At 54.9% G+C, this 23003-nt stretch overlaps 5 protein-coding genes across 5 annotated transcripts; 3 read left to right on the forward strand and 2 right to left on the reverse strand.

Moving 5' to 3' along the window:
- Positions 1 to 1158: 1158 nt before the first annotated feature.
- Positions 1159 to 2666, forward strand: G647_09026 (uncharacterized protein; the record flags this gene model as incomplete). The annotated part of the gene is made up of 4 exons (XM_008733331.1): positions 1159 to 1194; positions 1290 to 1868; positions 1931 to 2527; positions 2580 to 2666. The coding sequence occupies 4 exons, from the start codon at positions 1159 to 1161 to the stop codon at positions 2664 to 2666; spliced, it is 1299 nt and encodes a 432-aa protein (XP_008731553.1).
- A 6576-nt stretch (positions 2667 to 9242) lies between these two features.
- On the forward strand, positions 9243 to 10049 carry G647_09027 (uncharacterized protein; the record flags this gene model as incomplete). Its single annotated transcript, XM_008733332.1, has 1 exon — positions 9243 to 10049. The coding sequence occupies one exon, from the start codon at positions 9243 to 9245 to the stop codon at positions 10047 to 10049; it is 807 nt and encodes a 268-aa protein (XP_008731554.1).
- A 2248-nt stretch (positions 10050 to 12297) lies between these two features.
- On the forward strand, positions 12298 to 14121 carry G647_09028 (uncharacterized protein; the record flags this gene model as incomplete). Its single annotated transcript, XM_008733333.1, has 1 exon — positions 12298 to 14121. The coding sequence occupies one exon, from the start codon at positions 12298 to 12300 to the stop codon at positions 14119 to 14121; it is 1824 nt and encodes a 607-aa protein (XP_008731555.1).
- Positions 14122 to 15414: 1293 nt separating this feature from the next.
- Positions 15415 to 15975, reverse strand: G647_09029 (uncharacterized protein; the record flags this gene model as incomplete). The annotated part of the gene is made up of 1 exon (XM_008733334.1): positions 15415 to 15975. The coding sequence occupies one exon, from the start codon at positions 15973 to 15975 to the stop codon at positions 15415 to 15417; it is 561 nt and encodes a 186-aa protein (XP_008731556.1).
- A 2127-nt stretch (positions 15976 to 18102) lies between these two features.
- On the reverse strand, positions 18103 to 22319 carry G647_09030 (uncharacterized protein; the record flags this gene model as incomplete). The annotated part of the gene is made up of 2 exons (XM_008733335.1): positions 18103 to 22066; positions 22123 to 22319. The coding sequence occupies 2 exons, from the start codon at positions 22317 to 22319 to the stop codon at positions 18103 to 18105; spliced, it is 4161 nt and encodes a 1386-aa protein (XP_008731557.1).
- Between the last annotated feature and the right edge of the window lie 684 nt (positions 22320 to 23003).

Below are 23003 nucleotides of genomic sequence, written 5' to 3' on the forward strand. Positions count from 1 at the left end.
AAACTCAAATGAAAATGGAGACAGCGAGCGTGAGAATGAAGTGACTGTCGAAGGATTACAATGGCTTTTTCGGATAGCGAAAGTGTTGGAAAAGTGAAAGTGAAGTGAGAGAGAGGTGATACGGAGTCAAGATGGCGCAGGCGAAAAAGACCTTACTGGGTACGCCGTACTTGCTCAGCTGTTACTATGCTTGGAAAGACGCACCTCTGGAGCCTGTCAGGTGCTCGAAAAGGCCCCGAGTCCAGGTCCCTCCAGGCTTTGACTGGCCCGTTGGGGCGTTGAGCCTGCAAATGACGCGGCGCGTGAAACAAGGCACGTCGCTTAAACCGCATGCAGATTAGAGTTGGTGGCTTCTGAGACTCTTCCATGGCTTCTAGATCCAATCACGCGCCGGCTGTGGCGAGAGATCCCCAGATCTTCTTACGATCCCTTTGATGGGCGTCTGCCACCCGTAACGAAGCTGTGTGGTGGGATGCATCGTGGGAGGGCATCGCATAACGACTGTGCGCAAACGTGTGAAGATGTCGTCCTGGCGTCCGGTTCTGTGGTTTGGGTCCCAGGGACATGAGGATGCCACTGGGCGTCTGAAGGTCTCTATCGCTACCTAGGTAGCTCGCACTGATGTACGAGTATCCAGGAGACTTCGATACCATCAAAAGTGTTCTTCGCTTTCGGAATTAATCGACCAGATGCCGGTTTCATTGACTTAATCGTCAACCTCTGTCAACGATGGGAAGAGGAAAACGTTCCGCTGCACTGTGATGTGCCCGCTGTCCTTTATTCGCTCCACGTAAGCACAACGTCCCTCGCGCCAATCGTGGGGAAACCGACGACTTCAGTGCGAAACTTCGAGGTTGTCGTCGTCCAAACAACTCGGGCAAACCCCCATTGAGCCATCGAATGGACATTTATTGTCTCCAGGAGAAGACATACGCTTCTGGAGGACTGTTTCCGTCTTCATGCCATCTCACCTGAGCATTCTGGCGGCATCGTTGCGCGCATTCTGACCACAACGTAAGACGGAACATTCCGTGTTGCCATCCATGTCAGCGTATACGAAACAGTATGAAGCTTTAGATACTTATATCACGACGAGAGACCTCTTGCTACTTGATGCTCATTCGTTCTGAGTTTGCAAGTTCGTTCAATCCGGTGAGAATGGGGTCGGTTGAGCCAGGAAAGCCGTTCGAGAAGGTGAGTTGGCCTGGCCTGGCGTCGATGGGGCCTAAACGCACCGCATCTGCTTCAGGCTCGCCGCCCGCTTTGCTCTTGCTCACCAACATGCACAGATCATCATCGTCGGAGCCGGTCCGGCCGGGCTGCTCCTCGCCCTTTTACTCTCCCAACACAACATCCCCTCTCTCGTGCTGGAGTCATGGGACAGACTGGACGAACGCCTGCGGGCGACCCAGTATGGCGTGCCGGCGACAAGGATATTCCGCAAAGCGGGACTCTTGGACGACTTTCGGGAAGCGAGCATCACCAGTTTTCCCAGCATCTGCTGGCGCCGAGTCAGTGATCATCAACGACTGGCGGGCATTGACCTCTCGGTGGTCAGAGACCATCCGGATCGCATGACGATTCTCCCCCTGAACGAGATCATCAAGATCATGTACAAGCATTGTCTGGAAAGGGGGAACGGGCTGATCGACATCAGATTCAACCACAAGGTTGTTGGCACAGGCCAGGATGATAGCTCTGCTTGGGTGGACGTCGAAGCTGGGGCCGAAGGGGAGGTCAAGGAGAAGAAGCGATTCAGCGCCGACTACGTCGTGGGTTGCGATGGAGGTTCCAGTACGGTCAGAAAATCATTGTTTGGCCGTGAATGGCCGGGCCAGACGTTTGATTTTCGCCTGTTGGTCCAAAATGTCTGTTTCTCTTCCGGTGGGCTCCTTTCGATAGTGGACTGCACGGCTGATTTGACTTCCAGGTCTGGTACGACGGGTTCGAAAAGCACGGCTGGGATGGTGGGAACTACATGATCGACCGCGACTATTGGGGGCTCATCGCGAAACGTGGCAAAGGTGGTCTCTGGCGCGTCACGTACGGAGACAAGGCGACGGGTCTCACAGATGAGGAGTACCTAGCACGGCGAAACACGGCTTTCAAGAAACTCCTCCCCGGCCATCCCGATCCAGGACAGTACAAGATCACACAGACCGACCAATTCCGCATCCATAACCGGTGCGTCGAGAAGATGAGGGTCGGACGGATCCTGCTGGCGGCTGATGCTGCACACGTCTGCAACCCCTTTGGTGGCTATGGTTGCATGACGGCGGTCTTGGACATCGGCGGTCTCGCGGATTGCCTGGTCGGCTTCTACGAGGGCAAGGCGGACGAGAGCATCCTCGACCTGTACGCCGACATCCGCCGTGAGAAGTTCCTGAAATATGTGGACGCGAGGTCGATGAAGAACTTGAACAGAATCATGAACACCGACCCGGACACCGCGTTGGAAACCGATCCTTTCCTCCAGCTGCTCAAGGGGTTGGAAGGTGATGCCGAAGCAACCAAGGCATTCTTGTTGGTGAGTAGGCGTCGCGTACGACGCGTCGTCATCCCTAAGCTGTTTCAATCAGAGCTTTTATGGCAGGACTGACCCATATCCTCTCCAGAAATACTCCAGCATCGAGTACGACTTCACGCAACACTACAAACAACAATGATAGGATGATTATCTGTCGTCGGCAGGAAAGCATTCTCTCACGATATCGTCTCTCCAGCTCTCCGTTATGTAGCTCTGGACAATCTGTAGGCTGAAAATGCCGCATTTGACGGTTGAGGTGTCCCGAGCGGGTTCGAGGCTGCCCCAGCCTTGACCTGCTGGAGAGATGTTGTTGATCGGGCGACTCCCTGACCCAGGGTGGTACTCGTCCCCGTACCCTCTGACATAGCGTAGCTTACGGGATAGGGGAAAAACAACCCTGGCGAATATATGAGGCCTGCTTCCAGCTTGCAAAAGAATTTGTAGTTCTCGGTACACCGCACTGGCTACTGTGAAGCCCATGACTTGAGCCCGAGGTCATTCTGTCATTTTCACCTGGTGGCTCGCCCGCGTCGTGATTCGTGTCTGGCCGTATCCAATCAAAATTCAGGAGTGCTCACAAGTCGGATGGCGGGAGTTGCCGCTCCACTAGTCCTGCTTGGGATGTGCGGGGCAGCAACAGTGTGACACCTGACGCGCTATGGAGATACGTAGAAAGGTAACGGGCAGCAAGTGTCCCGGTGACAACCTTCCTCTTACATTGGTACCTAAGTTCCAGCACTGTATGTCAAAGATGAGACAAGTAGAGGTGTCGAAGCCTGCACGGTAGCCTCCCACATTCGCGTTATTGGCTTGCCTTTGGAAGTGCCAGGTTTGACGCGTCAGACCGATACCGACTTCGAGATTGACATTGCGCTTAACAGGCCTTTGTTGTTACCCGGTGATGAGCGCTGTTCCACAGAGAAGTGCGAGAACCACAAGCAACCCTGTATGTCCCATGGAGCAGGTCCGAAACAAACGGGTTGACATTTGGGCGGCTGGGAGCTGGCATTTCACAACGCTATGGTTGTTTGGTGGATGGAAAGCGGGAGGATGGAAATATAACCACACAAGGCGGGTACAGCCACTGCCAACCACTAGGGATACCAGTTAAATGACGACGGCATCTGGCGGAACATGGTGTCAATTCAAATGTCGGCAAGCTCAGAGGAGAGACAACAACACTATCATGGAGGACTGTAGAGAAGCGAATGCATACTCATCCACGGTGACTTCTAGTAAACGTCCCTTTGTCGGAGCATGGCCGACCCTGTCGTGCTGGAGCTTCGAGAGCTGTCACTGCACCGGAGCTTCTTTCTTTAACGCCTCATCGCCTCTCGGTCGTACTTGGACGATCCAATCTGGGAGGAAGCCCAGGTCAATCAGAACTTGGAGAAGGATGTTTCTGGTCCAGCATCACATACGACGTATCGCGTCATTTGACTTCACCCTGGCCTGAGGTCTCAATAAGAAGGGCTGCGAAGGGGTAATAGACACTATTCCAGGAATCGTAGAACCTCGGGCCTCGGACAGCGTCAGAAGCCGGGATGTGAATAGACTCGCAGGTCTTCTGGCTGGGCAGTGACAGTCTGAGTGGTGCGAGTACTGACTTTCCCGGTCACGATACTGTCAAGAAGATGCTCGTTCAGAACGGGGGCATATTTCGGGGGCTTTTCTCTTTCACAGCCGCGAGACAACAACTCCAGCAGGTCCCGTTTCCTGGTGGTCGCACAAACTTCTGGACGATCACGAGTATCAGAGGTGTGACGGCTGCTCGAGTGACGACGCTTTGGTAACAGTCATGGAGTGATCACTGCACCGTGTCGCTTTTGCATACCCCGCCATTCGAACATCACATGGTGATGAATCCACAGTCCATATTGCCTCCGTGAGGTGTGAAATAGCGGCGGTTCTAGCACCGAGGCTATCATTCCTTCTCCTCTCGCAGGTCAACAAGGACCGTATGGTGGCACTATTGGTGAGCACGAAAGACGATGGCAGAGCAACCGTGCCCGGCAGGATTGATGTAGAAGGTCGGTGTTGTCAGTACAGAACATACACAATTGAAACCGACGCAAGAGAATACTTTCGTCGTTCGTATGTGTGTCGCCGTATACCCTCGAAAGCACCGTCTCGGATCATATCATCGACGAGATATGGTGCAGTCCAAAGCACATGCTGACCGCGTATTCCATGAGTGACAGATGCGCAGGTGATTCACACGCTTGTCGAAGCCCAAAGCTACATACCTTGATGTCTTACGTACCTGGACCGAGAGTGCTGGGGTTTTGGCGGTCGTCTTCGTGCTGCTCCTCGATTTGAGCTTTATCATCCAGACGTTACCATCATGCCAGTCGATCTTTGCCCATGAATCACAATCTCCGACATCCGACACCCGCGTTCTCGTATTGTGAAGTGGATGAAGCCCCGTGGCTTGCAGCCACATGTAACGCATGACGGGATATTAGTTACTAGGACTCCCCGACGCAGCGAGTTGTGAGACAGAAGAAGGGCCACATCGAGAGAATCTGCGCTACGGAGCGCCTGTGGCGTAGACATGCGGTACTGGTGCAGGATAGTGCGACATGAAACTGCAGAAACTCCGTAGCTTGTGCAGGTTTGGGCATTGACGGTGCACTCCCTGGCGTGGCACGACGGTGCGTGCCGATCGGAGTCTCTGCAAGCATCTTGATCTGCTGGAGGGGGTACGGTTCATGGGTCAGGATTCCCCTGGGCCTGGCGGCAGCAGACGTTATCGCGAACGGAAGGACGATCGAGACCTCGGCCGGCGGGTCTCTGCGTTGCGTTGTGGGTTTCCACTTGCTCTGCTCTGCGATGGACTTTTGGCGGAAGAAGGCTACCTGGGAAACGATGGCTCATGGTGCAGTAGCGAGCCAGAAGAGGAGTTTGCACAGTGCATATCTCGAAGATAGGCACAGTCATGACGAAGAGACACACCGAGGGCAGAAGACCTCTGCGGACTCCGTACGGAGGACGGAGTACACACTGCTGTCTTCACCCAGTGTACTCTGTACAAGACTTGCATCCTTCTTACCCGACGAAAAGGTCCATGGGTCTTCTGGTCTAGGGCCGGCATGAAGCTTCGGCGTCTGGGCACGCAACTACTGTTGCTTAGGCACTCGGCCAAGATCGGGGCTCGGGATCGGCGAGATTAGATCCCACACTCCCTGCAAGGTCACAGTCACAGTCACTATCCTCGAAATGTAGCTCAGCGTCTCCAGAGGACAGGACAGGCGTGTGAGCAAGTCCATCACTATCACATGTCCGCGTCGCTCCAAGTACCGGACAACGCACAATACTGCAAACGTACTGTACGTTGTCGCGAGTGCTATGGAGGGTGTAAATGGTACTCGATCGGTAGTCCGACTATAAAACTAAATGTCCGCAGTCCCAGGTTCGCAGACTCGAGGTCGCGAGGACTGGTTCCTCCTCCCTTGCTCCTGGCAGCGCGGAGTCCCATTTACACCGCCTTGGACGTCATGGTCATGCAGGACCGGGTACTCCGTACGGCACATATGCATGTATGGGATGTGTTACATCGACGAGCCCGGATCAGCAACGCGAGTTGCCATCCCTTGATCCTGGGGAACGAATGAGCATCTATATTGAGGCCACGACCGAGGATGGTCTCTTGCTATTCCGAGAACCGGTACGGAGTAGCTCCGCCTGTTCTGCCTCTGGTACTGTTGCTCGACATACTACGTACTACTTCTCGCGGTATATGCACCACCATGGAGCCGGCAGCCCTGCAGTGAAAACGCCCTACAAGGTCCTGTGTCCTCAGCAAGTGGGAGGTATTTCCGGTTCAAGCACAGCGGCTGCAGTCAACATGGTCGCACGATTCCATGTGAGCACTCCGTCGTACAGTACTGGATGCCGGCTCTCGGGGTCGGAATCATCACAGTCCTCCGGCCTGTTACGGTACACAAGTCCTCGAAGCAGGGAAGGTAGGACTCGATAGGGAGTGTATGTAGGAGTCGCAATTTCGCCGAGCAGACTTCCGTTTTCTCTGGGATACTGTAATTCACCCCCTATGATTCCATATTCCCGGACGTTCTAGGCTTTCTATTCCTATGGAGCACCCCGTACTACGTACTTAGATAGCACGATCGAGAATAGAAGATCCACGGTAAGCACTAAGTCCCTTTATATTCTCCAGGGGTACACCTCGTCGTGGAACTGCTGACAGCAGGTCCTGGCATCAGCGTGTCAATACGTCCATCTTCTTCCATTGCCTCACAAGACGTCCAATGCAAAGGAGCAGGTTCGGACATTCCGGCCGCGCAAGGCATAAGTCGCTGGTGGCACCGCGCACACGGCGTCTTGTCGGGGCGGATCCTCGTATATAGATAGTACCCGTACTGTAATTCTATGCAGCACGGTCAACACGTCCTTGTTTGGGCCTTTGACACGCGAATGAACGGGAGGGGACGGCGGGTCCGTGATAGTGTAGGCACGCGACTCCAGACTTCCTACAGTCAAGGGAAGGGGACTCTGGTAAGCCTCCCCTCCCCCCTTCGATATGCTTGTTTGTGGATCGTGAGATCATCCCGGCTGCTTCAGGCCCTCTCTCTCTCATCTCTGGAAAAGGCGTTAATAAGCGAGTTCTACATACTATGTACGTTACGGGATAGTGTGCCCCCCTGATCCATCGCACCTTGACAAGGCGACCTACCAAGTCACTCGCTACGAGTACCTCGTACTCGGACACAGACACAGACAGAGATGTTGGAACACAGCTTATGCACCGACGGCGACGAAGCATCTGTATCACGTGTGTTATATTTGGATGCTGCTTCGTTGTTTTCCGTGTTCCGTACGAGTACCACGGTCCTACATCCGGAGTTATTGTTCGTAGGTTCTCAGATTGGCCGAGGTGGGCTCGGAGTGGCGTTGCCGATCGTGAACGTGGCTTGTGCTAGGGCAAGATTGGGTACCAGGTCATTATTCATGACGGTTTTCTCGGTCAAGATTAACCGTCCAGGAGCTGCACGGGCCTAGACCCTCCTCGAGCCAAGATCGTTCGGGGGCCGGCTGTCGGTCGCGCACGGCTCATTGCGGTCATAATTCACCCGTCTACTCGACTCAGTACACAGACCGGTCCACGGTCTCCGTGATCACGAGGAGGACGATGTAAGATGTGCCACCGCAGCCGTTTGTGTATCCGTTGAGCCGGAACGATTGGGCACGCTTTCGCGACGGAAATGCGGCCGCGGTGGAAAAGGGAACTGTGGTCGGGGTGAAAAGGAGAGATGGGCGGCCTAGGGGATATTTGTATTCCCCTCTGACAGCCAAAGCCCAAAGTCAAAAGCCCGACTCAGATTCGCAGGACTCGCAACGCCGCCTGCCAAGTGCACCGCCCGCCGCGTCCAGTCACCACAGGGACTCTGTCCGCCCGTATTGCGAACGTGAAACGTGAGATTGGGGAATATCTAACCGGGTTGATCTGGTGAGATTTGGTTACAATAGCTCCTTTGGTAGTCGGGGTGGGACTGTGGTTGGTTCGTCACGCCTCTCCTTTGTCTCGCAGCAGCGTCTCTCCTCCGGCTGTCGGTGCTCGCTTGTTGCAGTCATTGGATGCGCGGTTCCCTGGTCGGCGCGCCCACTGTCTCCAGCCTCATCAAACACGGTCTTGTTGTTGGTGTTGGCGCTAAACCTGCAAATCGCGGGTCCTGGCCAGTCACACGCCCGCATTCTCCAGGCAAAATGCCCCGCTTCAGTTTAGCGGGCCCTGTGGCTGCCCTGCGATCATCATTGCGCGCCGCTGTTTGATCGTGCGCAATTTCTGGGGGCTTTCCGCCCATAACCTTGTAGAGATTGGCAGTGCAAAAAAGTTGCGAGGCCGGCCGAAGAAGTCTTGGAGTTCGTATCTCGTCTTCGGCCGCGGCTGCCGTATGGAGGTCACAAGACATGGCGATGAATTTCGGGCGTCAGAGTCGCAACCATGTTCGTAAAGAAGAGCGCGAAGCTGAGCCTTGGCTGGCCGTTGAGCTTGCGTGCATCAGACTTGGTCGCCCGAGGTATTCGTTCATCGACCCTATTTTGCTTGGTCGGCAAATCATCAGCAAGCTTTATCCTGTGGGCCACAAGTACGGCAGTGGGTAAGCCGCCATGAGATAGTGTCGCCTTACCAGAGACACCAAGATTGCAAGGACACTTCCGGAGTGGTCAATCGATTTCCGCCGTGCTCATGTGGCATGTAACCGTTGACCGATTTCCAGACGGTCTAACACGTCGGGATCTTAGCAGGGGCCAAACACGGTCAAATGTGGGTACGCTTCGGTGGAGGGGGAATCTCGTCGCCCTGTCTCCTTCCTTCGTGGATGGCCCAAGGAGGAAAGTTTCAACCCTTCAGCGAGGCCGATTTTCATCACCACCCATGTCAGAAAGCGCCGGGTGCTCCCCTTGGGGGCCGGACTGCAAATTGAATTGTGGTCCTCCGGCTATCTGGACGACTCCGTAGCTTCGCGCGGCGAAAGAAGCATAAGTGCTGCCCTGGTCCCTCGTCAGTCCGATCGATACCCTCCCATTCTTTTTCCTCGCGCCGTCTTTCTTGAGAGTCCCCTCCCACTTGCAACTGCCAATACCGTCGGCGATTTGCTTCTTTCCCATAGCCTCCTGCCAAGGTTCTTCGACTCGTCGTCACCTGCTTCTCTCCTCCCACACCCCACCACCCACAACCCATACACACTGCAGGATGGGTCAGACGGCGTCGCAGCCCGAAGGGGGCAAGACCCTCAAAGTCATCGGAGCCGGTCTTTCGAGGACGGGCACCACCTCGTTTGGTGCCGCGTGCTCGTACCTCCTCGACGGCCCCTGCTACCACGGAGGCACCCAGATGCTCAACTCCCCAGAATCCCACATCAAGCGCTGGATCGACATCATCAGACACACCCCGGTGAAGGGCGAAGCGGACCGGAAAGCGTTGCACGAGGGGGTCAAGGAGATGCTCGACGGGTACGTCGCCTGCACCGATCTGCCCTCGAATGCCTTTGTCGAGGAACTCATGGAGATCTACCCCGACGCCAAAGTTATCTGCACCGTCCGTGATCCCGATAAGTGGTGGAACAGCTTGGCGCCCATCGTCGAGAAGGGCAACCTGACCGTCTTGTCGTGGATCCTGGCCCCCCTACCGACCCTGCGGTGGTTCCGAACATACCATGACGCCCTCGACGAGGGCCGCGTGGGAGAGCTGTACTTCCGACCTGGAGAGCCCCAGAGGCCGACGCGAGCCATGTGGGACCGACATATCGAGCACCTGAAGAAGGTTGTCCCCAAGGAGAAGCTCTTCTTCTACGACGTCCGCGATGGCTGGGAGCCCCTTTGCGCCATCCTGGGCGTGCCTGTGCCCAAGGATGTCCCCTTTCCCAAGTTAAACGATGCTGCCGCCATGGAGACTTTCATGAAGAAGAGTGCCCAACGGGGCATGATGGCCTGGGCTGGCATCTTCCTGTCGGTCGGCGTTGCCGCCTATACCGCCGGCAGATATGCCCAAGTGTTTTAAAGAAAGTGATGTGTAGTGAGACTCTTGGCGTGGTCTCATAGGTCTTGTTGCGGTGTCATGATACGGTATCGAGTTCGATTTCCTGGGCCGACTGGAGTCCAATGGCTGAATGAATGGGATGGCATTGATCATGGGATTTGAGGTCTGAGAAATTTTGTCGGGGCCTGTCGGACGTTGCTCGACCACAAAAGGGAGAACTTTGTGTGTACAATCATGGGAGCCTGCCAATGGGCGCAGTCTTCTGGCTTTCAGCATGGGCGTTCGATAGGGCAGTCCGAGACATCCTTGTGCTCGACTCGCAGTACGGGTTGGTGTTCGGTCACGGAAACTTCTTTTGCGGATATTCTGGTTAGATCCTCTTGTAATACAAGGACTTTGATATAAAGCCTGGGTGTAAGCACCCTACAATAAGCAGTGACGCACTCTTGAAGCACCGCCCGCGTCCTTTTGGTCCCAGCCTTGCAGCATGCGCAAGGCTATAAAACTCTAATGGTTGTTTGTGACCGGGAAATGAAGATTCGACACTTGACGACCACATTGGCGGGAAAACAATCATGGAAGTCGTCAAGAGAAGTGCGACGGGCTACAGACATGGTTGATATAAAGTTGGACATGATATCTTACTCGATCCACCCAGTGATGGCGCCCGCATCCCTTGTGATTGCGCAATCAGCGCCAAGCGACGAGAGGCGGTGGTGATAAATACAGCGGCATCCCCTGTCAAGGAAGATTCGGTTCTGCTGCTATCTGGCATTGCCACATGCGGTTCACTTCGATAATGGTAGGGGTCAGCACGTATGCACCAGTCAATATGGCACGTTTGGTTTTGGGCTTTGCGTAGGACGATTTTCGTCCATGCCCCTGATGTGGTCGAGACTTCCACGCTCAGCCAGCCACAGTCTGGAGGCGCCAATGATTGCATCACAGTTACCCCGTCGCTGCCGGACGAGACCTCCTTGATTAAGCCGCCAAAGTACCCAAGTATTGGCGTAGAGTGGCATCAATTCTCTTCGCGAGAATCTGTCCCAAACTCCTGTTCCGTTGCCGTACAACCCTCTCAACGTCGATTGGGAGGAAGCTCATTAACGTCCATGCCGTACCTCTGGCACGGCGGCCAACTCGATCGGTGGACGCTGCATCTGTTCCCAATCTACCATTCTCCCATCTGCTTCGTGGTATACCTGTTGGTCAGTGGCGCCAGGGACAGCGTGGTAATTCTGCTGATAAGGACGTATGCATACTCGTGGAGTCATATGCTGCTGCTGGGGCAATTTTTGTCGTTGTCAAGAATCCCAGACACAGCCTGATAAGAGAGGTGCGCGAGGTCTTCCTTTCATACGCAATCTCAGTGTAACCCCCATCGTACCTTGTCATGCGCCATACTGTCGTCAACATCGATAGGGGTCAATCGTGCATCGGCCGAAGACATCGAGCTGCCCAAGCACGTCAACGACTCTCGTGGATTATCTCTTGAAGGGGACGCTAGTTGGAGGCTCCCCCAACAACCTAGTCTCAGAGTCACCAGCGCCGTCGTCGACTCACCTAGATTCTTACCAGTCTTCTCAGCATTTTGCTCGAGCGCTTGACCAGGCCTTGGCCGTGAAGGACAAAGGCGGACAGAGCGAAGAGGGCAAAGCACCCCTCGTTGGACAGAAAATAGACGGAAGGGCTTTAGTGCATCTCACCGAATGATCAGGTCCACCTCCAAGCACGCGGCAGTCTCATGGCTGTCTAGTGTTCGATCTCGTGCAAGTGTTCGGCGGCAACAGGTCTGAATCGTTGTTCAATACTTGTACGTGCGTAGTCTGTCGCCAGTCATTACCGGATTCGATGCAGCTCCCAGTGCATGTTGAGTTGCCTGGTGGTTGGAGGCGTATGTAGAACATATCTAAAGGGCTCGGTTCATTCGTTCGGGAAGCCCTACACAACCTGCCGCCATTGTAGCATAGAGATGTGATGAGCGAGTATCCCGTAGCAGCCAGGAGGTCAAGCCAAAAATCGGGTGACGGAGAACAGTTGTTGGAAAGTGAAAGGTAAGTGAGTGCTGGGTGAGGCACGAGTGAGCGAGTGAGCGTGAGCAGTTCTGTGAAGACCGCGGCACGTGACTCTCCTCCACAGCCCCGAGCCCCGAGCCGCGTCCACATGCCCTTGGAGCAGTTCAGGTCATTTGACGACAACCACATACCATATGGCTTCACTAGGCTAGGAACTGGCCACCCTGCCCTCGCGTGTCGACAGAACGCCTCCCATGGCACGCGAAGAACCTCTTCTCGCGCGACCAGCGTCTCCAAACTCATCCACAAACGACATCGAAGAGGAAGACGCCCTCCTCACAGGCCAACCAACCCATCGAGAACCCGCAAAGAGACCCCAGAAATGGCGAGAAATTGGTCTTTTCGTCTGGGCCCTGCTCGCGACCGTCGCTGTTATCATCCTGGCAGTCATCTACCAACATGAGTCCTCCATAGGCCGCACGAGGCCGCGGACTGGAGGCTGGGGACCAGACGGGAAACCTTCAGGCAAAAGAAACATGATCTTTATGGTATCAGATGGCATGGGACCTACATCCCTATCCATGACAAGGAGCTGGAGACAATACTCGAGCGGATTGTCATACGACGACGTCCTCATCCTTGACAAGCATCATATCGGCAACTCGAGGACTCGGAGTTCGAGCAGCCTGGTCACTGACTCGGCTGCCGGCGCAACTGCCTTTTCATGCGGCTTCAAGAGCTATAATGGCGCCATATCGGTGTTGCCAGATCACACTCCCTGCGGTACTGTTCTAGAAGCCGCCAAAAAAGCAGGCTACATGACCGGACTGGTGGTCACCACTAGACTCACCGATGCGACTCCTGCTTGCTTTGCAGCCCATGCCAATCGAAGGGAATACGAAGATTTGATCGCAGAGCAAATGGTTGGCCACTATCCTCTCGGCCGTGTTGTTGATCTCATGATCGGAGGCGGAAGATGCCATTTCGTCCCCAACACAACCGAGGATTCATGCAGAGCAGATGACAAGGACATCGTCGCCATGGCCAAGGACAAATACGGCTTTACCTATGTGGACAATCGCAAAGACTTCGATGATCTGGACCCTAACGGCGTCAAGCTCCCGCTTCTTGCCCTCGTTGCTCGAACCGACATCCCTTATGAGATTGACCGAGTTCACGTTTCGGATGTATACCCATCCCAGGCTGAAATGGCGCGCTTTGCATTGAAAGCTCTCTCGGCAGCGACGAAGGATTCTGACCAGGGCTTCTTCTTGATGATCGAAGGCTCTCGAATCGACCACGCCGGCCACGCGAACGATCCTGGTGCCCAAGTTCGCGAAGTTATGGCTCACGACAGAGCCTTTGGTGAAGTTCTGGACTTCTTGGAGAAAGACGACACCGAAGGCGTGTTGGTATCGACATCTGACCACGAAACCGGCGGATTGGCAGCAGCAAGGCAATTGCACGAAGCATACCCGATCTACCGATGGTTCCCTGCGGTGTTGGACAACGCAACGCATTCGACAGAATACCTCGCCGCCGAATGGTCACAATACCTCTCCTCATCTGGAACAGCCGCTTCACGAAAGGACCAGTCCTCCAGACTTCGCGAGCTAATCACCTCAGGACTCGGGATAACCGACACCACGGACGAAGAGATCGAAGCTATCATCGATGCCACTCCCACGTGGCCACCTTTTTACCTTTTCTCCGATATGATCTCCCGACGCGCGCAGATCGGTTGGTCCACGCACGGACACTCGGCCGTCGATGTGAATATCTACGCTTCCCACCCTTCCCACGCTCCGCAATTGGTCGGTAACCACGAGAATATCGAGGTCGGGCAGTTCATTGCCGAGTATTTAGATCTAAACCTGGAAGTGGTAACCAAGGAATTGAAGTCGAAGAAAGTCAAGACAGAGAGTGACGACGGGGCCCGCGAATGGGGTGAGTGGATGGGCCCGGAAGGACTTCCGGTCAACGAAGATGGCAGTCTCGTGGCATTAGACGCATACCATGGCGATTTCAAGCATCGGAAACGCGAACTTGAAGAATGTGGATGTGGAATGAAGCATTAGATGTGTCAAGAGTAATCATCGGTACTGTACTGGATAGAACAAGAACATGGACGGCACAATTAGCCATTGCTTGCTGACAAGCTCGCCGGCGTTTGAGGCGTATGGGGGAACGAGCAGAAGTGAGGGTCTTGCCTGCGGACGGCATGCACATGATCATACTGTGTTATCCGGTCACGCTGCAGGCTATCAAGGAGATCAAGAAGACAGAAAATAATCGATGATTCGTCTGCTGGGCCTGAGCCACCCCGCGCACCCCGTACTGTGTATATACTCCGGTCGTCGATTTGATATATTGACCGACCTCTATCTCGCTCGAGGCTGCGTTGAGGAACTGCCTTGCACTGCCCTTTCACAAAAGGAGTCCACCGTATACAAGCTTGGTACTGTAACGGGTGGTAAAGTAACGTTTTCCTCGGCAAGATCCTTCTCTTCCCATCACCCGCTGTTTCCTTCCTTTCATTCCGTGTGGTCTCCTCTCTGATCTTATTCCTCGACATTGTGCATGAACGATCATCGCCTTGCACTCTAGTCCATCGCCCGAATTTTGAGTCATGTGTATACTGTACACACTGCGTATGCAATATACAATATACAGTATACAGTAGACCCGAGTGTCGCAGGCGGAGAATCTGACTTCCCACTTCTCACTTCTCACACAACAACAGTAGCTACGTCCACTTTCCCGTCCGCCAAGAAATTCGCATCTCCCACTTATTAGTTCCTATACTCGTGCTTATACGGGGCAGAAGCCGCTCAAGGCAATGAAGGTCGTGTCTGTGCTTCGTCTTCTGCGGCGGACTTCAACTCCCACTTCCAAGCACTCCGTACATGCTTTGGCGATCATCGGAGTGCCCTGCCTCCCTCAGCTATCTGGTTTCCTTGACTCTGTCGCACTCGTCGCTATTAAGGGCACTGCGGTATACTCATGTGATGACAGGGTGGACAATCACCACGAAGATAGAAACCTATTCGATGCATGTTGATTCGACCAGTCCAGACATTACATTTTCGTCATAGGGATCTCTCCCGCACACTCACCATCTATTCTGGAGGAAAGGACATTTCAAACCCCGCTTATGCTCGACATTGTGCTGTACTCTGCATGGTTCTGTATAAACAATGACATAACATTACGCCCCATCTGTGCGAGGGCTGCGTGATTCCCATTACTCTAGTTTCTCGAGACGAACCGCAGGCTAATGCGACATGATGATGATAGATACAATTCCCATACCGGTGACTTTTCCCTTTTCCCCTTGCCTCTCTCGTGTCTCACGACCATTTCAACCCCATTTAAGCGAGGGCCGGAGGAGCAGAGGGGGGAGGGCAAGAGCCACCAATGTCGACGATCCAGGCGGCCGAGTTGAACTCGGTGTGGATCTCGGCGAGCTGCCAGCCGGTGGGGCCGACGACGGCGGCGTCACCGACCTTGATGGCCTTCAAGATGGTGATACCTTGGGCGGGTAAGGTGTTCAAACCGACCTGGCCGACCCATCGGAGAGCGATGACACCGTCGCAGGTGATGGCATCAGTACCCAAGACGGTGAGACCGATGGGGGGTTGAGCGCCCTGACCTTGCTCATATGCTTCGGCTGACGGGAAGGTGGGTCCACCAAGCGGGATACCGGCGATGTAGTTGATCGAGTCGGAGAAGTCGACGAGCTGAGGGTACAGCAGGTTTTCGGCGGTTGCCTGGTCGTAGTTGGTCAAGGTGGAGATCCAAGTGGTTTCAATACCGATGGCGACCTCGTAGGGAATGCATGAGGCATCACCGTCAGCACGGGCCTTTAGAGATGGGGCCGCAGAGGCGACGGCGGCCAAGGCGACTGGAGCGACGACGGTTGAGAAACGCATTTTGATGTGTTGACTTGGTGTGGTGTCTGAAGAGACGGACTTTGTGCTGGATTAATTAGGCTGTGCCTGATATTGGTGGTATTGATTATATGAGGACAACGAGTGGCCTTGGTCGTAAACGAAAGTGACGTTTGCTGTTGCGGAGAGCTGATTGATGATCTGAGCGAGAGAAATGCTTCTTGAGACGTGGGAGGCCAGATGCTTTATGCGATCGAGTGTGAAGCTCGAGCCTCCCTTCAGCTGCGCCTTCGTGACCGGTCGGTCTTGCTGAACATGGTCGCCGTCGGAGCTGGAAACCGTCTGGAGTCTGCGGTGTTAGCGTCAAGATTTGGTTAAGCTCCTGCCTTGATTTGTCTAACAGTCCAACGGGGTCCGGCGACCGGCATGACGTGTTAGGCTAAATGCAGGAACAGTCCCTGGCATGGGTCTGATGTGAGCCGTCAATTGGGCGCAAGAGCCGTCAGCGTGGACAGCCTTATACCGGATGAGGTGAAGATTCCCAAAGCCCGAAGGATTTCTGATGGGACGGGCGGTCAGTTGCGACTGGCGAGCTCATGACTTGGTGCTGATGCCAGAGGCGCAAGAGGAAGGCTGGGGCTCTAGCAAACGAGCCTAGACCATTTGAGGCCGGCGCAAGGCGATGCACGTTGATATTCTTGGACGCCGCTGAGTGATCATTAGCTTAACCCCGTCCCTCGAGGCGTGGATGTTGGAGCTTTGGGTTCAGGGCTGGCTAGTCGAGCTCGAACTTCGTAACCTTGGCTATGCTCTGTAAAATGCTTAGTTCGGCCCTGTCCACGAATGAAGGACCGCCCATCTTCGTGGCCGCGACGCAGGTCAGCCGCAAGCCGCGCAGGCCCGATGAAAATAAACCCGGTATGGAGTACCGAGAGTGACGGTGACTCGTGAAGATAGGGCTTGTTCTGTTCACGACACCATCAGAGGGTCTACGGTGACGGCCTTGGTTGGCTGCCTGTCCACCAAGAATGACGGGCTTCAGGCTCGTGGCTGGCTTATCTGCCGAATCATGTCGACTGAAAGGCCCGTCCTGATGGACTCAGTACCTCGTATTCTTGGACCGGATGTAGGAATAACCAGAAATGTCCGAGGTCAAAGATGAGCCGACCAAGAGATGCGTTGTGCAGCTTGTGATCGTTGTGACCTTCACGTCAATGGCGGTTGTTTGGGGAGTGAGCATGGGTGAGCTGGGAAACGATTGACAGGCACAGTGGGATGATCAGCGAAGCAACCGTTCGAACGAGTAGTTCCCACATGTGATTAGAGCAAGATTACCAACAAAGTCTACGAGCTAAACAGGTGCCATGCAGCCATACAGTCAGCGGTCACAATGGGTCGTCCTTGTAACATGACCTCAGAAGTATTTCACCGCCACCTCACAAGGACCTCACCCTCACTTCACCTACAACTCACCCACACCTCACAAGCGATTAATGGCCCCACACTCCGCATGTAAAGTCGGGTTTTGTACTCCGTACTCCGTACTCCGATCTGTTATGTATTCGCTGCTTCGGTGCGCGCCATTCAATCGCGCTATTTACGAGTTGGAGTACATTGATAATCACCCTGTCTTGCAAGCGGCCGCTATCGCACTATTCGATTCGGCAGTCCGGGGTTGAATGTCCATTGACGCCATTGCTACACCGTTTCATGTGTCAAAGGCGCCGCCGCCGCAACGGTCAGATAATTCTGGCCGTGCAGTTGCTAGCCACTCAAGCTAATGCAGGCCAGCTCTTCCGAACCCACCAGAGGTGAAGGCGACCCCGACAATTCCACCCACTCACGTCTATTCCGCTTCAGCCAGATCATTGAGGTGCTGAGCGGCACCGTCCTCCCAATTGCCCACGCGAGGCAACGCTTCATACTCATCGGATAGACGGATGAGGCTGCCTTCGGGTCGAGGGTTCGCCGCAGGGGACATAACCTGCAGCCTTCCGTGAGCTGACTGCTTTGAGTTCGGCCTAGACCTTGGCAACAAGCAATGAGAGGATGCACTAGGCGGAAGGCTTGATATCACACCTCGCCGGAGGGCAGATCGAGATGGCGACCCGTGGCGTGGCTCGGGGAAGAGATCTTGAGCACCACTGTCTTCCACTCCCATGATCTGGACTACGAGTGTCCATCTTCTTCTTCGCCTGGTGTAACGAGCCGGACACTCTTCCGTGAGCTACTAAATCCCGACGTCCGTCCCCGATTGCTGCCTCTCCTATCGGGCAAGTTCCGCTCGTCACCGCTTTGCGTTGTCCGCTCTGCTGCAAAACTGTTTCGCAGAGCTGCTCTCGCCTTGTCGACCGCCGGGCTTGGCGTTGCCTTCAAGGGATCTCGCTTGGTTGAGCCGCTAGCGTTGTGCCCGGGACTCGTGCCTCGGATGAGCTTGACTTCGTCCTCCCGTTTGATTTGCCACTCGATACGGCGTTCTCGTGTCAGACCAGGCCCGCAGTCACAACCGCAGCCGGGCGTCGGACACCTCCCTTCGCTGAAGTGTTGACTGAACCACTCCCTCAAACACCGGACATGACCAGAATGGCCACAAGCATGGCAAGACATCCACATACTGTTCTTCTGGCCCCACAGTGCGGTGTGGCCGGCCGGGTTCGTATCCGGATCCCTTTTATAGCCATCCTCCAGTGACTCGCAGATCGGGCACACTGCCCTTGCTTGCCGGCACCGCTCACACGTGTTTCTTCCCGCTGGCATTGGTGCCTGGCAGCTGCCACATACGACCGACAATGTACTGTGATCTCGGTCGGGGAGACCGCTGGCAGCCGGCTTCCCTGCTGGTGATGACTGATAGGGCTGGAGATACTCAAACTCCACACACACTTTCCTCAGCAGTGCCGCCGATTCAAAGAGCCCCATCTGCGTCAAGAATGACAAATGGCCTTCAAAGATACTGCCGATGATCCGATGCCCGAATTGCGGAGTCATCAGTCTGTCAGCAAGATTGTCCACAGCTTTGCCTGGCGTTGCCTCCATGCTGCGGAAGCTTGGGTGGAAAAAATATTGATGGACATGCATCAAAAGGTGGACCGAAAACTGTGCATATGCAATGCCGCTTTCCAGATCGAAGCATATGCATTGACATATCAATGGGATCGACGACCATGCAAATGGCCGTTTTGGCTCGTACCTCGACAGGTCGATGGGACGGAAGTCTTGAGCCAAGTACGTCGGACAATCCAACTCGTCCAGTGACAGAGTCTTCGATAGTTCACTCTCGTTGGGCCGGATGTTTTCACCATTACTGTGGCGCAAATGATCGGATCGAAGAGGGTTGGACGTGTGAATTCGTGGCTTGGGTACTGAGGTGCCTGCCTCGAAATGAAAGATGTCTGGTGATGATGATACTGCTGTGCCTAGCTGGGATGGGAGGATAGGCTCATGCTCTCGGCTTGCATCCCAACTGTCTTTGACCTCTCTAGGAGCACGCCATGTGCCTTGTCCTTCTGAAGAAGGAGTCTGTCCGTCGAGCCCGAATCTCATCTGTAGCGATGGCTCAATCGCAGAGACACTGGGTGAGGGTTCATCAAACGTGTCAATCACTCTCTCATCCACCGTTGTCCGATCAAGAGAGCGATAGGAGTATGTTCCGTCAAAATCATCCTCGTTAGCCGAACTGAGGTCGCTCGGTTGACGCTGCATAGACGCCCTGCCCGTATCACGAGCAGATTCCAAAGACCGTCCGACGGACGGTACTCTGTGCGAGCTGTCTGTCGATACAGAGAACATGGGAAAGCTCTCTGCAGAATCATGTCTGGACGCAGAAGCTCCATGGTGAACGGAGTCACCCAAACTCAAAATTGGCCGCGCATGGGCCCGATAGTCCCGCAATGCCGCTCGACGGTCCTCCTGAGACCTTCTTGGACCTGCCGCATGCTTCTGCTCGACCAGCGAATTGGATTTTGGCCGTTTGACTGGGGATACCGGCGGCCCGGTAACGGTTGCCGGCTTCTTCGAAGTCTCAGTGGATTTGTGCTGTTCAGGTGAGGATATGTCCGATTTTATAGCCTGATCTGACGAGTCCATCAAAGCTCGAGCAGCCGCAGCTGCGGTGGAATGTGAGCTTAGCACCGAAGGTGGTAATGGTGGAAGGTTATCCAATCTGTCGTCAATGTTGGCTTGAGCCCATTTCTTGTCATCGGTCAGAGGTGAGTTTGGTAAAGGTTTCGCTAAGGGTGTAGTCATATTCGAGGTGCTGTCCACATCAAGACCAGCACGCACACGGTCGCCTTCCGCCACACCTCTGAACAGGCTGCTGATCAGCTTGTGGCCCTTACTGTCATAATGTGAGTTGTGCCCACGGTCCGGGAGACCCGCCAGTGGCGAAAGGGCTGGGCGGCGTGCGCCCGATCGGAAGCTCTCCAATGTTTCTTTTCTTCGAGCAGCGTCGGCTCGTCGTCGGGCGCGGTTGGCATCTGCCCAGTCTCTCAATTCCGGTACAACCACTGCGCCTAGGATACGCCAAGTTTGCGCTGTGCGATGCATGCCAACCACGTCGCAAGCAGCTGCATTTTGGTCGAAAACCTCCTGGAGGCGGTGAAGGATAGTGTCGGGGCAAGACCGGTTCAGTTCGACCGTCGCCGGTGTGGCATAATGTGAGGCTAAGTATTCCACGACTTCTCCCTCAACCGCCACGCCTGGCACGTACCCCCCAGCACCAACTTGATCGTTGTTGAACAAGTCTGGACGGGTGAGGACGGCTTCGTCAAGTGATAAGATTGGCGGTTTCTGATCCATCGATTGCGGGCTATTTGTCTGAGACTTATTCGATCTCGAGGGCACGGTTGTGGTTTCACGGCGACGAGAGCTCGTTCCCAGTGTCGACTCAAGCCCGCCCTCGTCGTCAGTGAGACTCCTGCTTGCCAAGCCGTCATCACCACTGCTCAATTTGTCTCGTGGCACGCTCAGAAAGCCGACGGCGGAGTCTCCGTGAGAAGCTGCATGTCGCACTTCTCTGTCCTCTGAGAAGCTGTAGTACCGCCCATCGGGAACAAATTGCGCAATACATGGCGCAAGCTGGTTATAAAAGGGTGTGTTATGCCTAACATCCCACTGGGTGAAGATGCCGTCGTCACCGACCGTCCACAGTAGATCCTTGTCTGCCCACAAAAGGTCATTAGCCGGCGAGGTGTACTTGTCGAGTTCACGAAACGGTAATAAAGGCCGTCGAAGATCCCAGATGTGCACCCGAGGGTCATCATGATGGTAGGAGACAGCAACCTGGGTACTCTGCCATAAGTTCGTTTCCTCTGATTCCAAGATACTACACGCAGGTCGCCATCTGATGTTCTTGATGGCATGAGGGGCTTTGAGCTGACGAACAGGCTTCTGGCGTTTCTTGTCACTCTCGAAGTCCCACACGCGAATATACTTGTCAAACCCTCCAGAGATGACATGTCGGCCGTCTGGATGATAGTCAAGAGAATAACAGGCTTTTTCGTGTGCGTTGATGCTTAGTTTGGGCAACATAGGGGCACGAGCGTCCCATTTTTGAACGAATCCGCCATCAGCGCAGACGGCGAAGTCAAAAGGCTCCACGGGGGACCAGCGCACGTCTCGGACAGCACTTCGGACCTCAAACCTTGTGCGCGACTTGTCTGGCTTGGGGGCCCTCAAGTCCCACAGCCTGACCGACTTATCTTGGCTGGCGGACAGCAAGAGATAGCCAGCATGAGGATCGATGTCTAGCTTGTTGATCTGTCCAGTGTGTTCATGTAGCCATGCCCATTCCGTCTTTGCGCTTGGAGCGTTCAGGTCATAGAGCGCGATGCGGCCATTCGTGGCAGCTGTTGCGATTATGTGCTCCCAATTCCCTATCGACCACTTGACATCTCTTGCCGGAAGGTACTCCCTGCGCTTCTCGGCGCTGTCTGAGTGGGGAGAGATATGTGCCGAGGCGTAGGAGCTGATGGAAGCGCGGAGATTGAAGTCTTCGGTGATCTTGCCATCGTGGATCCGAACCGTCTTGAGAATTTCCTTTCCGGCCAAGATGGCATGAGTCTTGCTCTTGTTGATGTCGAGGGCAGCGATAGGGATTCCGGTGCGATGGGTTACGGTTCGAGACGAGTGTGGACTGGCGACGGTGCTTGTCAGTCAGCGCGGCGACACCTTGCAAGCAGACGTTCATACCTGTACGTGTGGATGCCGCCGATTCGACCCAGGCCGCCGTCCCTCTCGCCCTGTGCTGGGCTGCCATGCGCTTTGGAACCAATATGCTTGCCCCAAGGCGCGATAATTCTCTGCAATTGGCCAAGCCGGCCTGGCGGTAGGGGAGGTGCTGGTGGAGGGGCAAGATTTTGAGACTGCGAGGTGGACGGATCAGACATGTTCTCTTACCGTGTCAACGCCCTCGACGCATATGCTGACTACCGAGGACGACGGGGCTGCAACCATGGCTGTTAGCAAGCGCCATCATTGGAACGGATAATCAGCGCCTGAGTTTGTGGTCCTGCACGGTAGCTGCACACCAAGTCGCCAGGTCCAATGCACCAGAGAAAGGGCAACGAAGCAGCATGGCAGAAAAGGATGGAGGTGGGAATTGGAGCAGCGTGACTGGCTTGCAAGGCTGGACGTGAGAGTGAGTGGAGCAGAAGCCTGACTGCGCTGGCGAGGCTTCGAATGTCCGGGGATGCGGGACGCTGGCTGCGGCCCTTAAGCAGTTACCTAGCCAGGTGCCTAGGCGCGCATAACTGAAGTCAGTATGCCGAACTTCGGCTGCTGCGCTCAGTTAAGGCTCGCCGGTGAGATGCCTTCCGCTCTCAGCCTCAGCAACTGCGCCGTCCTTTGCCTTTTTGCTCGTTTGGGACCCAAGCTCGTCCCGCGCGATAGTAATTAGCTGCCTCGACAGCGGTCCTAGCCCAATCCCGGCTGGTGGTCGACGTGCCCTGGAGGGACAAGTCAGCGGACTATTCCCCTTCCAGGTATCATCCATCCTGGCGGGTTGGTAAAGCTAGTGCCGGCAGTCAGGACGTCGACCGGGGGCTATACACGCCAGATGTGCATCCGGGCCA

Source organism: Cladophialophora carrionii (assembly GCF_000365165.1).
Source record: "Cladophialophora carrionii CBS 160.54 unplaced genomic scaffold supercont1.8, whole genome shotgun sequence".
NCBI classification, from domain to species: Eukaryota; Fungi; Ascomycota; class Eurotiomycetes; order Chaetothyriales; family Herpotrichiellaceae; genus Cladophialophora; species Cladophialophora carrionii.